Source organism: Schistocerca serialis, chromosome 2 (genome assembly GCF_023864345.2).
Source record: "Schistocerca serialis cubense isolate TAMUIC-IGC-003099 chromosome 2, iqSchSeri2.2, whole genome shotgun sequence".
Lineage (NCBI taxonomy): Eukaryota > Metazoa > Arthropoda > Insecta > Orthoptera > Acrididae > Schistocerca > Schistocerca serialis.
In genome coordinates, this window is record NC_064639.1 from 801,826,118 (window position 1) to 801,843,794 (window position 17,677).

General features: G+C 40.1%; 1 protein-coding gene across 2 annotated transcripts in view; it reads left to right on the forward strand.

Moving 5' to 3' along the window:
* LOC126458043 (sialin-like) overlaps nt 1-17,677 on the forward strand; it is a 408,590-nt gene that overhangs the window by 352,882 nt on the left and 38,031 nt on the right. For both annotated transcript variants that reach the window (XM_050094836.1, XM_050094837.1), the window contains 2 exons: nt 6,976-7,199; nt 8,914-9,150. In XM_050094836.1, coding sequence (XP_049950793.1) covers nt 6,976-7,199; nt 8,914-9,150 — 461 coding nt within the window. The remainder of the gene's footprint in view (nt 1-6,975; nt 7,200-8,913; nt 9,151-17,677) is intronic.

Genomic DNA, 17,677 nt, shown 5'->3' on the forward strand with positions numbered 1-17,677 from the left:
TGATTAAGTAGTGAGTAAGTTTAGGGACCGATGACCTCCATCCCATAATACCTTACCACAAATTTCCAATTTTTACATGCTCGGATTAGGGAAGGATGGGGGAGGAAAGCGGCCGAGCCCTTTTGAAAAAACCATCCTGGCATTTGCCTTAAGCGACTTAGGGAAATCACAGAAAACCTAAATGAGAATGGCCCCACGAGGGTTTGAACGCTCGTCCTCCCGAATGCGAGTCCAGTGTGCTAACCACTGCGCTGCTCCGCTCGGTGCCAATGAAGAGCCCTGGTTACCATGTGGAAGAGCCAGCAAACATCCCCCCTTAGCAGAAAGCGTGCTTGTGGTTAAATCCTCTCTGCGTGTGGGTACGCTGCCTAAAGCAAGATGCCGGCGAACCCATCGCTACGATACGAAGTACAGAATAGTTTAATGAGTGGCAGGTGTTGATATAAACCCACGCATAGCTCACCGCTCCATTTTAAGTAAAAGGTAGTTTTTCACACATCTGGTGCCATATCTCCTGAACTGCGGATCGTACATTGATATAATTTTGCAAGTACATTCACTGGTATTGTGTGCACACCGTCTGCAAAATGTATTGCGAATAGTGTATGTTGTAAAGAAGGAATAAATTTAAAAAATTATACCTGATACTGAAGTTTTACTGCAAGATCACTATAAATTTAGTAAGTGATAAACTTTCTCGTTCTGTCATCATTTTGTGGGGGGTGTCTGCGATAAAACGTTTCATAAAGGTTTCGAATTGTGGTTAAAGTTTGTTGGATGTCGCTAAGTGCTCTCATTCTCAAATATTGGATGGATATATCAGGGGTAATTTGCGCATAGTGAGCTACGCTGCCTGAAGACATATACAGTTCATAACTGCAATACTTGTCTTACTGTGTTAAACCTGTAACGTAAGATCGTATCTTTTAACGAGTAGATTATAACGGCATTTTAAATTTTAAAATTCGGTGGAAGGTTTGGTGCCCCTTGGAAGCCGTTAGATAGGCCACCTGCAAGTAGGATTATGAACCATGAAGAGTCTTAGTCTGTTAGTAATGTAGATGTGCCACGCCAGCAAAGATGCAGCGAAACAGTTAAACTTGTTCTCTATCCCGTTATTTCTCCGTTGATCCCAGTTCTTCTATCTTTTTCCACAGACATTGTTTTTATTGAAAATTGTAACCGGAATGAGAGTTTCGAAGGGTATAGATATCGATCCTATACTGGAAGGATCGACTCTACCCTCATGCTACTTTGTTACAGCGGAGACACATCGCTGACGGGGATGCCCCATCGCTGAGGGAGGAAGACACTGTCTCCTGGACATCTTTTGGCGCGGAGTAAGGGAGTCTGAGCAAGCCTACAGGGCTCGTCACGAGAGCTCGTGCTTCTTGCATCGCACGTAAAAGAAATAAAGATGAATTATTGTTATACCTCAGCAGGGCTGGAGTATGCTTACAGAGAAGATCGCGAGTGTACAAAGATGAAATATTCTGTGAAAAGAATTTTAAAGCTCACATTTAAATTTCGTATCCGCGAGAGGCGTTATGTAATGAAAAGGCGATCGTACAGTAATGAACCGGCAATGGTAAACTCATGCAAGCAGGTGATACATGAGTGAAAGCAATCTGAACCAATACGGACGTGTCACTTGAATTTAAAGTGGAATAAAATTACTGTATCGTACAAAAGTGTTCACATATTAAAACCTCTTCGTTACTAATAAAATGTTTTGGAAGGAACAGAATCATTGCAAATATTGATTAACTGTAATCAGCTACAACAGGCAATGAAATACACTCCTGGAAATGGAAAAAAGAACACCTTGACACGGGTGTGTCAGACCCACCATACTTGCTCCGGACACTGCGAGAGGGCTGTACAAGCAATGATCACAGGCACGGCACAGCGGACACACCAGGAACCGCGGTGTTGGCCGTCGAATGGCGCTAGCTGCGCAGCATTTGTGCACCGCCGCCGTCAGTGTCAGCCAATTTGCCGTGGCATACGGAGCTCCATCGCAGTCTTTAACACTGGTAGCATGCCGCGACAGCGTGGACGTGAACCGTATGTGCAGTTGACGGACTTTGAGCGAGGGCGTATAGTGGGCATGCGGGAGGCCGGGTGGACGTACCGCCGAATTGCTCAACACGTGGGGCGTGAGGTCTCCACAGTACATCGATGTTGTCGCCAGTGGTCGGCGGAAGGTGCACGTGCCCGTCGACCTGGGACCGGACCGCAGCGACGCACGGATGCACGCCAAGACCATAGGATCCTACGCAGTGCCGTAAGGGACCGCACCGCCACTTCCCAGCAAATTAGGGACACTGTTGCTCCTGGGGTATCGGCGAGGACCATTCGCAACCGTCTCCATGAAGCTGGGCTACGCTCCCGCACACCGTTAGGCCGTCTTCCGCTCACGCCCCAACATCGTGCAGCCCGCCTCCAGTGGTGTCGCGACAGGCGTGAATGGAGGGACGAATGGAGACGTGTCGTCTTCAGCGATGAGAGTCGCTTCTGCCTTGGTGCCAATGATGGTCGTATGCGTGTTTGGCGCCGTGCAGGTGAGCGCCACAATCAGGACTGCATACGACCGAGGCACACAGGGCCAACACCCGGCATCATGGTGTGGGGAACGATCTCCTACACTGGCCGTACACCACTGGTGATCGTCGAGGGGACACTGAATAGTGCACGGTACATCCAAACCGTCATCGAACCCATCGTTCTACCATTCCTAGACCGGCAAGGGAACTTGCTGTTCCAACAGGACAATGCACGTCCGCATGTATCCCGTGCCACCCAACGTGCTCTAGAAGGTGTAAGTCAACTACCCTGGCCAGCAAGATCTCCGGATCTGTCCCCCGTTGAGCATGTTTGGGACTGGATGAAGCGTCATCTCACGCGGTCTGCACGTCCAGCACGAACGCTGGTCCAACTGAGGCGCCAGGTGGAAATGGCATGGCAAGCCGTTCCACAGGACTACATCCAGCATCTCTACGATCGTCTCCATGGGAGAATAGCAGCCTGCATTGCTGCGAAAGGTGGATATACACTGTACTAGTGCCGACATTGTGCATGCTCTGTTGCCTGTGTCTATGTGCCTGTGGTTCTGTCAGTGTGATCATGTGATGTATCTGACCCCAGGAATGTGTCAATAAAGTTTCCCCTTCCTGGGACAATGAATTCACGGTGTTCTTATTTCAATTTCCAGGAGTGTAGTAGTGGTGGCTTAACAAGTTTCAGTACAGAAAAAAGTCTTCCACACATATTTTGAATAATGTCTGAGCAAAGCTTACGATATCGATGTGTATTGTGTACATTTGTCTGAATTGTATCAAAAAATTGTCAAAATTACTGTCCACAAGAACAGTTTCATTTTCACACAGGATTTTCTGTGTTTCTAAACAACCGAACACAAAGATTCTTTTGCCAGGAGCAATCCATCGTCAGTTTACAAAAAGCTGTTACCTTCAGTTAATTTCAAATAATCTTCTCTCAGTTGCATCTGAGAACTAGAGCCAGGGTTCTGGACCGTCCCAATAGTTCCTCTTCTTGTTCTGCACAATCCAGTCTTGGGGTTCTCATAATTTGGCACATTTCGACGAAATCTAAACCTTTATCTTTCAGATCTTGAATTCTTCTTTAAAAATTTGGAAAACAGTCAGTCTTTTTATCGCGGGTTCTTTTCCGCAGTTTCGCATTCGTTTTTTAATCGGCACATCTGTTTCGTCAGGTGAGCAAGACTTGTTCTGTTCAGCCATGATCCCACCGTTTACAATTTTTAGATGGTCTTGGCACTTGCTTCGTTTGGAATGCACACAAAAGCAGTTCCTATATTCATCACATTTTCTGTTCAACTCGTAGCGGTGACCATCTTTGAAAGACACGGCTTTCCTTTCGTTACAGTATTGTAATTATTTCCATTACACTGTATAGAACTCAAGTACCGTACCTTACGAAACTAACTGCACGGCAATGAAGGCTGGAACGAGGGCACCGGCTGACTGTCGGTGACAACACTTCTGCTTTTGAGGAGCGACTGGCCACTTGGCTCTGATCGGAAATACCACTGTGCAAAATCGGTTGGTCGGAAGTGCAACGGTACCTGTGGTAGCTACAGTCAGGTCGGTAACGCCACAGTCGTAAACTCCACGCAGCCAGTAGGATGATTCCTGGCAAAGTGCTTTTGGGTGTAGCTGAGTTTATGGAAATCGAGCGACATCTGCTGGAATGGTTATTTCTAAGACAGATCCAATGTTAGCTAGCAGACAGCACTGTGTTTCAGGAGAATAGTGTACAAATGCTGAAGTGACTTTACATTTCTACAATTCATCAAGCAACTTTTTACCAGTCAGATTACCTTGTACGCGTACTACTTTTGTTTCAAATGGATTGTGTTCCACCTGCTGGCATAATTTTGTACTAAAAGTAATAGTTCTAGTACGCCTCTGTTTTCTCGTTCATATTTCGATGTCTTTTCACTTTCCTGAAAGCTTGTTATTCTTAGTTTGTGTAGGCCGTGAAGACAACTTCTGATAATACCAATTGTAATTTCGATTTGTGAGAAAAAATGATAACCTCCTTCGCAACGTTTGATTCTTAAACGATTTAATAATTTTTTGAGTTTACAGTGAAGCAATTAGATTTGAAATTGTTTCACAAGGGATCACAATGACCACAGTGATATAGTCTAGCTAGTTGCAGAGTAGAGCACATTTTAGGGTAACATTTCCCCACTAAGAAGTTACCAGGATCGTAGTACATTGTCTACCATATTGAAACTACAATAATAGTCAACGTATTGTAACATTAGAATTGAGAAAATGGCCCAGGATTGCTTGATTACGTGATCTTGGTGCTTGAACATAGCATTTACATGAGCAAAAATTCGAAAAATCGTATTTCAGTAATTAAAGAAATTTGTTACAGACGATTGTATAACTTCTGACGTCACTCATTTGTGTGTTAATCAAAATTTACTGCAGGCTCAGTAATAAATAAACCTCAATATTAGTGAAGTTAAATGATTGCGATACACTATGCTTACTATGTTTTTCTTCTACTATAGACCATGATACAGCAGAAACCTCTCAAACCAGGTGTGGTTCCCAGAAATATGGTACAAAAACCCATTATTAACACGTAACACTGCAGAAAACATTGGTGGAAATTACTACAGGGCGAGGTGGCCAGAGGGATGACGCAAGAAAATATAGCATTCCAATGCAAAACTTTGTGAACCAACTGAATAAGTTGTAAAGTTGGAAAGCTCACGATATTTATAGTATAATAAAAGTAGTCTGCTTTAAAGATAACATGCCTGAGTAGCAATGGGGAAAGGCGTTTTTAGAGAGACATAGTTCTGAATTTTCTCACAAGTTTACAGTCAATACTTCAAGGAATTGGCTGCTGTAGATTAGAATGTAATCAGTATTTTTTTGAGTAATGCAAAGATGAGATTGAAGACATTCTTGACTCTAAATATTTTCAGTTTTGACAAAACTAAATTTCATGACATGCCAACAAAAGGAAAGCTCTTGTTTCACTGGACAGGCCAGTATCCTGAGAATGCCTCTAAATCAATCTTTAGGGCCATGTTCTGTGGGAATGCAGGAGCAGATTTCCTTCCTCCATGTGTTATTTTTAAAGGTAAACAAAAATGGACTGACTACATTCAAATTCATATCCAAACACAATTGAATTTGTCTGAGAAAGGATGGATAGAATAGAGTGTATGGTTGGTTTCAATATCCCTTCCTCCCCTTTGCCTTAAAGAAAGAAAGAAGGGAGGAGCGTTTTGGAGATAATGTCAGGTCTCATCTCAGTGAAAACTGAAAACTGTGGAGCTGTGTTAGCAAACCATCATTAAGTTCATCTGCCTGCCATCAAATGCTGCTTATCTCCTGTCTCTAGATGTGCCGTATTTTTCTTCACTGAAGAACCGGAGATATATTGTTTCTCAGTAGAGGATGACTCCAGAAGGAGGAAGGGAGATCTGTCTTCCAAAGGATACATTTATTAGCCTACTGACGAAGGTGTTGTAGTTAGGTGAATGGGGAGTTCTACAAATTTACTGAAAGGGTTTTAGAAATGTGGCATACATCCTTTTAACTGCGATAGTCATATAGTGACTCCCTGGCAGAAATGAGTCTTCTGTGATGATAAATATGGGAACTGAATTCAAGAAATATTTGGGGACAGTGTCACTCAGACTACTTCCATCAAAATCTGATTTTGATACATTTACTAAAAACTCATAGCAATATTCCGATATTTCTGAATGTTACACCAGCAGTTATCGATTTCAGTCTGCTTGTAATTTCTTTATGGGGAAATATTTCATTATAAATATACAAAAAAACTTTCAAGAACTCTGTCATAATTTTTGGAGCTTGTAGTGCACTGATCCACTGCCTGTTTCCTTCAAGCCTATAATAAAAGACATATTTTCCTTAGGATGTGTTATGTTTTTCTAATGGCTGATTTGTTTATTTTTGTTAGCTCAAAAAACAGTGCAGACTGATCAAAATTATCTAAATCAGTGCAGAATTTTTTGCATCACCAGATGAATGATTTGTCATAATATTATCTAGTCAGGTTGCTGTTTGTTTAGTCTCTCTCATGACCTTTGTGAATTTTGGCTTGAAACCAAATGCTTGAATCAGGTCAGTAAAGTCTGTTGATTCACTGACAGTACTGGGAATTGAACCTGGGGTCTCCGTATGGCACTCAACCAAGCTGAACACTCAGCTATTGAAGACAGGCAACTTTCAACATATCTAACCCATAACATATTCACATATTTTTCCCTGACAGGAAACTGAATGTGTGCTGAATACTTTCCATTAATGTACTTCTTTTCATTTCTTCATTTTAAGTTGTGATCTATTTAGTGTGCTGAAAAGTGAGCACGACCTTACAGCTTATTAATGGATGAAACAAGCTGACAGGGCACATTGTGTTCCATTGCAGACATGGTTCCAGCACGTGTGGTGCTATACTTCCTGTCATTCTCTGGTTTCCTGGTGAGCTTCATGATGCGCACTGACATCAACATCGCCATTGTGGCCATGGTGCGCATCCCACCACCTACCACCAATGCCAGCAATGCAGATGCCCTATACTGCTATGATCCAGCTGCCACATCTGAGGCCACTGCCAATGACTCACTCTCTACTGCTGCAGAGTCACCTCCGGTAAGTAGATAACCAGTAGCCTAGCACTCGCAGGAAGCCTTGTAGTTGTTCTGCATTTCCATGCCAAGTGTCAGTTTGTTAGGTTAATCCATCTGAGGTTCTTCCATCCATAGTCCTCTTGCTCACTGAACGAAACAATGCAAACATCATTTTACTGAACATTCTTAATGGAAAGAGTACCCACAATATAGCTCAGATCACTGAGGAGAGATAGTGTTCCCGTACTGCAATGTAACAGCCATCAGAAGACCTGCAAATCTGACCATTGAACCACTAATGATAAGGTGCACAGTCTCTGTTTAACCTTTATTCTGCAACATTCTCCAGTCTTGAGATAGAAATCTTGAGAAAAATTGCTGGAAAAATGTGATTCAACAGATGCTGAAAGGTAAAACTAGTATCCATGGAAACAGCAGAATTTATTCACATCAATAAGGCTTAGTTAAGTCTTTTTTCTCAGCCAAAACCATGTTTGCCTAACTGTTAGCTGTGGAAATTAACAGAGGATTGCTACCAAAAAATTACCCCCCAATTGGACCGAAACATTCATTCTGTCCCCTACTACCCTAACTGCAGTTCTCTGCTTCATGTTGTCTCCTAGCAGGACCTATCAGTACTCTTCAATTGAATACTAACGCCCAGAAAAGTTTCAAATGACACCACAGGAGGCCCAGAAGACCATTGACAGAGTTCTTTGCATGCCCTGGAAACCTCTACATAGAACCAAACTATACTCATCTCAGGGACGCCCAACTCTTACTATGGCAATCTCATTCTCCATTAATTTATTTACCCAACATCCTTTGGTTGTGTCATGTGAGACACTGTGGCCAAGCCTTGGGTGCTGCATTGTTGCAGACCTATACATTCCCTGGGTCCTAAATACGTGCAATATTCTCACCGTTTTCCATCCTCTTTTTTTGTTGCTGGTATTGAGTTGGTCCTAGCTGACTTAAGAGTATTCATTTACTATGTTTACAATATTTAGAATATTTGCACTTGTGTGTGATGTGTTCTTATTGTGTATAATATATAATCACATTTACAACAGCAATATATGGATATATTTTTCTAACACATGATTTAGCCATATGATTTTAGTGCTAATTTCCATTTGCAGTACATTTCATAGTCTTTATAACACAGCTGTGCTTGAAATGCCATATGTGAGTTTAAAACAACTTAAAGCATATTGTGTGAGTCTACTAGTATCACTGACATTGAAACCACACTTAGCCACACCAGAGTGAATAAGAAGCTTGGTTTGGTGTGATTTGGCTTCATGAATGGAAACTTATGGACGTTTGGCTGTATTTCCCTAATACAGTATTTTATTGATGGTTAAATGCAACAGTTAAATGGAGTATTCAAAAACAGTATATTGAACTACTTCTACAGCAATCTACCACATCATGAGAACATATCAGGCACAAATTACTCTAGCAGTAACCCACTCCTGCCTTATGGCATGGATTAAATGCGCTGCAATTTTTAAATCTGATGTGATTTATTTTCATAATAAGCTGATCTCTTGGCTTGTAGACACTTGATATCCTCACCATATACACAAATTATGGCAAGAGTGAAGTTACAGATACTCTCTGACACAGCTTCCATTGTTTTTGTTGGCAGTGGCAGTATTGGTGACTCCAACCTCATCTTGTTACTGTCTCTCAAAACATTTAATTAATTGAGAATGATGTAACATTCACAGGATGAAGGTGAGTTTGACTGGGATCTGCGAACACAGTCAGCAATCTTAGGATCATTCTACTGGTGCTACATCCTCTCACAAGTGGTGGGTGGTGTGCTGACACAACACTTTGGCACAAAGACGGTATTTGGAATGTCACAGCTTACAACTGCTGTCTGCTCACTGCTCATACCGGCAGCTGCATCTGTACACTACTCGCTGATAATTGTGCTGAGATCTATACAGGGCATTGCATCGGTAAGTTTAAATATTCCTTTCTCAGTTACCTTTCTTCCTTTGTTGTTGTTATGTTTTTGGAGAGGTATCTTTTGATTTGAATATTCATAATGAGTGTATTTTGCAGGCTGCTGCAGGTGAACTGAGATAATGTCATATGATATATTTCACATTTCATTGAATCACTTCCCTCAAGTGAAAATGTGAACTTTGTTGTACTGTATTTTACAGGTCTACTTGTGTCCACAACATCTCTTCAGCTTTTGCCCTTCAGCTACATTGATATGCAGGTTGATATTGTGGTATCTAACACAGTTATTTTACTTCTGAGGAAGAAAAGATTTGAAATTATCAACCAAAACAGAATCTCATTATTATTATTATTATTATTATTACACTTATGTAAAAACAAAAAGCTGCATGACATTAGTGGGAAGAGTATTGTGCTAAACTAGAGGTAGCCTGTTATACTATCTGATTAATTTGTTTAAGAACATTACCACAAGAACACTTTCATTCATTCTTTCTGTTCTTTTTTATTTTGTTGATTAAAATTTTATTTGGTCATATATTTCAAAATCAAAATAAAAGTATAATATATGAGGATGTGCTGAAAAGTATTGCGTCTGAATTTTTTTATGTGAAAACCCTCAAAGCTTTTCAAATAAAACAAATGTTATTAATATTCTACATCTTTATTCTTCATTTCTATATATTTAGAGCCCTCTGCTGCTAGAGGGCTCCGAATCGTAGTGTGTAACGTGGCAGTGTGTAACGTAACTATGTCGGTGCTTGAGAAACAGGAGGACAATGGCAGATCAAACATGAGAGCTGCAACACTCTGACACATTGGGTTCACTGTCATCCCCAATACAGTCCCAGCTTGGCCCCAACCAATTTTCATCCATTTCCAAAAGTTAAGGAACACCGTCGAGGACTTCAGTTTGATAGTGATGAAGCAGTGCAAGCAGAGGTGAGGTTGCGGCTCTGTCAACAAAGGCAGACATTCTACAGTGATGGTATCAACAAACTGATCTTTGGGAGTAATGTATTCATTGCCAGGGAGACTATGTTGAGAAATAAGTATGTACACATGAAAAATTAAAGCTGTAAAGTGTTAATAACGTCTCTTTTATTTAAAAAGCTTTAAGGGTTTCACACAAAAAGTTTGGAGGCCTTACTTATCAGCATGCTCTTGAAATACTGTGAGTTCAGTGGGTGTAAAATATATACATAGTGCAACAGTACCAGTCAGCTATAGATTGAATAAAGCAGTAGGTGGCATATAACAACAGGTAATCAGATTTGTGCTGTTATAGATTTCTGCCATCCCTGGCCAGAATTAAATCATCAGTCAACTTGATTCAGTGTTGCTGGTAATTGAGATTTTGAAACAAGAAGAATTAGTAATTTTGTTAGTCCTAATTAATTTTGTTAGTCCTAATTCTCGAGTGTAATAGTCACTCAAACTAGATCAACATAGTTTTTAAAAAAATGTTGAATTTTCATTTGGCTTACATTAGTTTGCAATAATTATTCATTTGATCAATCATTCTTCTTGTAATATGTAATATTTCTGAATCTTACTTCCTTTATCTCTAAATCATATTGTAACTTTCTAATTATTTTATTTTTATTATGCTAAGTTATGTAATTATCATACATAAATACTCATAATAATCAAGCAGACCTTCAGTTCTTTCTCTTCTATGTCATGTTCTGCTGTCTGATTCTTTATACACAAAGGCTGCACTTCTGTTTCTCTCTATCATTTACTAATTACGACTTTAATTTTGCCTTTTAATCCAGTAAATATTAGTCAGTCTTCTCTGAACTCAAAGACATTTCTGATCACATCAAACATGTGGATGATCGTATTGTTACCAAAACAGTTTCAAGAAATATGCATCTGCATATGATTCTTTCAAGAATTGCTAGGATGCTTATGTACTGTGTTTTGTGCATCACAGTGGTGCCGGTTATTACAATAATTATTCTCAGATATTTCATCATTAACTCTCTCAGTTGAAACTTAGGCATTCAGTAGATTGACAATCACATCTCCTATATATTGCTTAGAGTGGTGAGTGGTGATTAAAGTAGTTTTATAGTAGGTGATGTTATTACAAAAAACTGTATTAGTTTTACAAGCATGTTTTATGGTTTATTTTCTGTTCCGAGCTGTTTTTCTCTGAGGCACTTATGTAAATCACTGTCAGTAATAAATACTGTACATAATTTGCATGAATAAGCATTTTGATAGGTTTCTCAGGCAAATTAATGAGTTTTCTTACAATGAATGGAATTAGCAAGTGCACACGCGCCCACACACACACACACACACACACACACACACACACACACACGCACACACACACACACACACACACACACACACACAGAGAGAGAGAGAGAGAGAGAGAGAGAGAGAGAGAGAGAGAGCACTACATTCTCCTGGCACTGTGGAGGAGCAGTTGTTTCAGTTGGAGCCAGTGGAATGACGTGGAAAGTTAGGGAAAAAAACAGTAGGGGGGAAAATCAAGGACTGCGGAAAAGGAGCAGTGGTGAAGGGGGTAGAAATATCACATTAAAGAAATCTCACTCAAGTACAGTCAAAGGTAATTACATGTTGTTCACAGAGATGCAGAGCAGGAGTGTGTGGGCTGTTACAGGGAAGGGAATAGAAGAGACTGCAAACAGAATTGTGCAAACAAGAAACCAAAGAGACAGGGACTTAACTCAAGTGAGGGTTAATACAAGTAGTAACTTGGGGGGGGGGGGGGGGGCAGGAAGAAGAAACAACATCAGTACCAGGATGTAGTTAGTTGGATGTTAGGGACTGGTAGTTGTAATTGAGGCTAAAAAGACTGTGAGACACAAAGATGCCATGAAGGGGCAGTTCTCATGTTCCCAGTGGCTTAATTCAAGTAAGGTAGTGAGGGAACAGAGGATCAAGATGTCAAGGGTTGTGAAACAGCCATAGAAGTAAACCACCTTTTGCTGAGCACTGTGTTCTGCTATTTTGTCCTCAAACTTGTGCTGGATCACAGTTTCGCAGTGGCTATTAATATGAGAGGACAGTTAGTTGGTAGTTGGGGTACCCCAGTAACTTATCATAAAAGTCGTATCTGTATGGCGGTATTCACTTGGTGAATAAGCTTTTAGCATTTTTCTGTAAGTTTAATAAACACTACAGATACTTTAGTCGTCTATAATATGTTCTCCTTCACTATTTACAACTGTCTGACAATACTGGGCTAACTTTTTGATTCTGCAACTGTAGAAATCATGTGGTTTGAGGCAAACAACTTGTTGAGCCATGTTTGAAGCACATTTTCATCTAGAAAGGAAGTGTCTTGAAGGTTGTTGGAAAAGGTGAAAATCTAAGCCTGCAAGATCAGGTGAATTATGTGGGTGCAGAATTTCCCAACCCAACCCTGTATAGTGTCTTTTGTCAATCTAGCAGAATGCAGGCAGGCATTATCGTGGAGTAGTGCTTGGCAGAGGTATGTAACACTGAGTGTAATTTTGTCTTCACCGTTCCTCTGAGAGCATTATGTGAGGGGATGTAGTGTATTTGTATATCTTCACTTAACCCTCTGTGAACAGAATTATTAAGCAGTAAAGACAAAAAATTACAAAAGCTATATTTGTGTTGCTTAAGGATTACAATAAACCTTTTTTGATAAAAGTATTTCATAAGTATCCTTTTGCAGGATAGTTGGCATATATCTAAAAGCATCTGTCAATTCAGGTTTTCCTCCATTTCTATGGTGCTCTACTGCGATTTGAAAGACACTGAGACCATTCATGGTACCACTCCTTGTATATGCTCAATAAACCCTGTTAGTCCTATTTGGTACGGGTCTCATATATTTTAGCATTATTCTAAGATTGGACACACAGATGTCTTGTAAGCAGTCTCCTCTGTAAACTGATTGGTTCATTGACAAAATCTGTGAAAACGCAAAGTCTGCCATGTGCTTTACCCTGACTGAGTCTATGTGATCATTCCATTTTATAGCCATACAGCCACATTTGAATACACTGTTGTTAATGTAAATGTTGGTGTGGCTTTGAGTCAAATACCTGTCAGATGTCAAGAAATACTGCATCCACCTGACTGAGTGATCCATGACTTCTTAGGATGGAACGTGAGAAAAGTGTCATTTGGGTTCTTCATGACCAGCATTTTGGAACTCCATGCTATCTCACATGGAAGAAGTTATTCTCTTCAAGATACATCATTAAGTTTAAACTCAGAATATGTTCTAATATTTTACAACTGCTGGACATCAGTGAAATAAGGTAGTAGTTTTGTTAATCTCTTCTGTCATCCTTTTTGAAATCTGTTTTATCTTGTGCATTCTTCTAACCATTGGGCACACATTTTTGTTCAAGAGTTTAATTGTGTATTATGATTAAAACAGAAGCTACCTCCATTACCAATTCAGTATAGCATCTGACAGGAATTTCATCAGGGCCTGGAGCTTTGTTAAATTTTACAGATTTCAACTCTTCTCAATCAACTGGCACTAGTATCTGTAGCACTCATCTTTGCAGTTGTATAAGAACTGAATAGGGCAATACTTCTGTTCTTTTCCTATCCATGAACATCTGGACACTAACTTTAGTGTTACTGACGGCCTTTTCATATAACAAGAATTTCTCTGGTTCTTGTTAGAAATTTTAGATAGGGTTCTGCTAAAGATGACCATTACAGGCTTTGTGCATTGGCAAACATATTTCTTTAGAATCTTTCCATCTACTGCCCTACAGTTTGTTTACACACATTATGCAGTAGTCATTGTTTCTTTAGAAATGATTGTACACCATGGAGGGTCTGTTCCAAAATTAACTGTTGTGTACTCCATATGCCTAAAGGATAGCTGTGACAATGGGCAGTGCCATTACCACCTTTGCACAAGATGCAAGAGGCTACTGTCATCACGGCTTCAAAGCCACAGTTGCCAGCAACAGCAAGGCATTGCCATAAAAATGTAAACAAAATGCTCATGGTAGGCATGCAGAGTAACAACACCAAACACAATGAAACAGTCACAGGTGTTCTCTCACCACATACATTACAAATATCGTGCCTGGTCAACTACACAGTTATTAGATACCAAGATTAAATTAGTAAAGAAACCATCCTGGTACTTGTCTTGTTTTAGGGAAACCACAGAAAGAACCATTATTTATATACATTTGATGACCCTGCCACACACTTTGCTTACTCTCTACAAACCATGGCGATCAAATCTGACTCTACCTGAGAAATGGCATTGCAAATAGCTTCTCTCAAAAATAAACCATTCAACTGTATGCAGTGCAGTCATAAGGTCCCATGATAACGCAGTAACAAATCCAAAATTAAAGACTGCATGTGGTAATTGTTTATTTACTCAAAATATAATCCATTTTGAGCATCACATTGCTTTGACTTTTCAATCCCTTCATGGTGTCAGAGTAATTTTCTTTGGTAATTTGGTTAGGTATGTTGTCAGCCTTCTGTATCTCCACAATAAAACTATTCAGTTTTAATGAACATTTCATTTAAATTTTCAGTTTTGGGAAGAGGACATTTTTAATTGATTTATATATTTCCTGGAAGGCTGGTGTCTGTCCTAAGCTGCACTTGCTGTTGAACAGTTCATAGCCAGAAAAGAATAATTTGTCAGTCAGTTGGTAATCAGTTTATTGGTAGTATCAAGATGGTTGGTGGTGTCAAGTACTGTGATACCTACTGCCAGCTGCATACATTGTATCAGAAAATTACCTAAAAATGTTACTCTTTCAAAGTGTTGGGCCCTCTGAAGGCAAGCGCCTTTAGTTACTGGCCAGCATTAACAGTCATCAATCAGTATCCACAAGGAACCGTAATGAGGCAATGTTGCCATCCTTAAAGTGAATGTTGGTCAGCTATGCACCAGTACTGAGCCCATGTTACCTCAGGTTCTTAGCCAGCCCCATATAACTGATAGCTGTACAAGAGCACTCATGATTGTTAAATTTCAGTCCTGTCATTTAATGAATCGCACCTATTAGCTATAGAGTACATTTCTGTTGTCAGCATGCATCTGTTATCCACACGCATGAAATTAGTAGTTCACAACCAAATTTTGGTGTAAATTTCAAGCAGCCTTTTCATGATCTTTGTCGTGGCTCAGAAAGTATCGCACATACTAACAAATTCTGCAGTGTATGTGACCCAACTACACAAAAAACAACCTTAACTTACATGTCACAACAGTGTAAACAGTTATACGAGGTCTGTAAAAAAATTTCCAGAACTTTGTCCACATAATTTTTCTACTCTTATCTTTCACTTATTGTGCATGGTTTCCTTCGAAATACTCTCCTACTCAATTGATACACCACTCCCAACACAGTTTCCACTTCCAGAAGCTGTAAACCTCTTGCTGGATTGTGGAAAGTGCCTTCTGTGAATTTTTTATCTCATTGATCATTGCAAATCTTTATCCTTTCAATGGAGTTTTCAACTTTGGAAATAAAAAAAAGCCCACAGGGGCCTGGTGTGGAGAGTACAGAGAATGAGGCAGCACAGTGATTTCATTTCTGTGCGATAGTCATGCACGAACAGGAATGGATGTGTGGGGGCATTATCATGATTCAAGAGCCATGAGTTTCCACATTTCAGGCTGCTTCTATCTCACATTTTCTCGCAGGCATCCCAACACTTCCTGATAGTACCACCAATGAAATGTACGTCGCTGCACAAATTCATGATGAACTAATCCTTCAAAGTCAGAGAAAACTATCAGCAAGGCTTTTTGGTCTTGGAGAACCTTTCCCAACCCGTTGTAAAGATTGAACTTTGGTGTCAACATCATTACCATAGACCTATGCCTCATCACCAATAATTATAATTCTCATAAGGAACATCTTGTTCTCATTTGCGCGATCCAAAAACTCTTCACAGATCTTTCTGGTCTTGACTGATGAGCTGTGGGATGAACTTGGTGGCAACATGATGCGTTCTGAGATGCTGCATCAGTATATCATGACATGGTCCAAATGAAATGTTACATTCTTCTGCAATCCCTTGGACAGTCAGTCTTTGATTGGCATGCACAATTTCGTTGATGTTCCTCACATGATCATCGTTCGTAGATGTTGAAGGGCATCCTGAGCAACGGTCATCTTCAACTTCCATCCTGCCGTTTTTAAACAGTGTGAACCATTCATAACTCATCACCATAGGCTTCATGCATCATTTGGTATGTCTCTGTAAAGGTTTTCTTGAGTTTCATGCAAAATTTAATGGAGACGTTTTGGTCCTCTAACTCTGGTGTCTTGAAGTTCCCAAACTGTGCGACACAACATTCTACTCAATACAGCATTCAACTATAACTAACAGATACAAAACGATGAAACTTCCGGCAGTTGGACATTGAACACAGGTGTTTGCAGGGATGCCAACTGCATTTCACTCCAGCACACAGTTTGTGTGAAATTACGAATGTTCTGGAATGTTTTGGACAGACCTCATATGGTCTGCTTTTGCTTCTAAGTAGTAAACCAAAGACATCATACCAAATAAATAAAAATTAAACTGTGTAATCAGTATAGAGGTGACAAATCTGGAGAATAAGGTAGAGAGTGCATTACTGAGATCAGCATTTCAGCAAGGAACTGGTGGTTTATTGCTACTAAATGAACTGAGGTGATATTGTACACCAGGTGAAAATGTCTGGGTGAACTAGTGAGTATTTTAACACATCCTGGTAGGATCCATTATTAGAATTTTCTAATTTGTGAATGATCACACTGTTACAAGAAAACATGATAAGTTTCATTTTCACTCTTCTTGGTTTTTCAAAAAACATTTTTATTAAGTCGTGGGCTTGTTTCACTGACCAATTTCAAACTGTGGTATTTTGTTCAAGAAATGCACGAAACACCGCTTGCTGTCACATAATGATCTTGTCTGAAGGTTGTTGGTAAAGTCAAGAATATGCAACACACACACACACTCTCTCTCTCTCTCTCTCTCTCTCTCTCTCTCTCTCTCTCTCTCTCTCTCTCACACACACACACACACACACACACACACACACACACTAACCATCAGATTATATTGTCGTGTCAAAACCACAGTCAAGTCCAAATATGCAGGCAGGATCATCAGTTACGTAACACACTTAGAATTGAAAGCTGGTTTGTTACTGGCACCAGTGTACAGCCAGAACAGAACTGATCTCCTGAAAGGAGAGCACAAATATTTATGCAAATGTTTAATATTCCAGAATGCTAGTATTTATACATGACATGGAATATTACAGAATATGTGAACATTTTAAACATAAGATAAGTCAGAAACCTGCCAGAAACAGTAAATATTAAATAAAAATTTCTAGTGGTTGGGATTGAACTGGCAACCCAAAGCATGCCAGCCAGTGATCTAAAGCCTGCACTACAATGCATGTGCCACACCTCAAGGCATGTCAGAAGTTCTCACTGGATCTGATTACAGCATCCTGGATCTATATCTTCTCAGTGGCCCTCTGTATGGCAGCACAGGGAA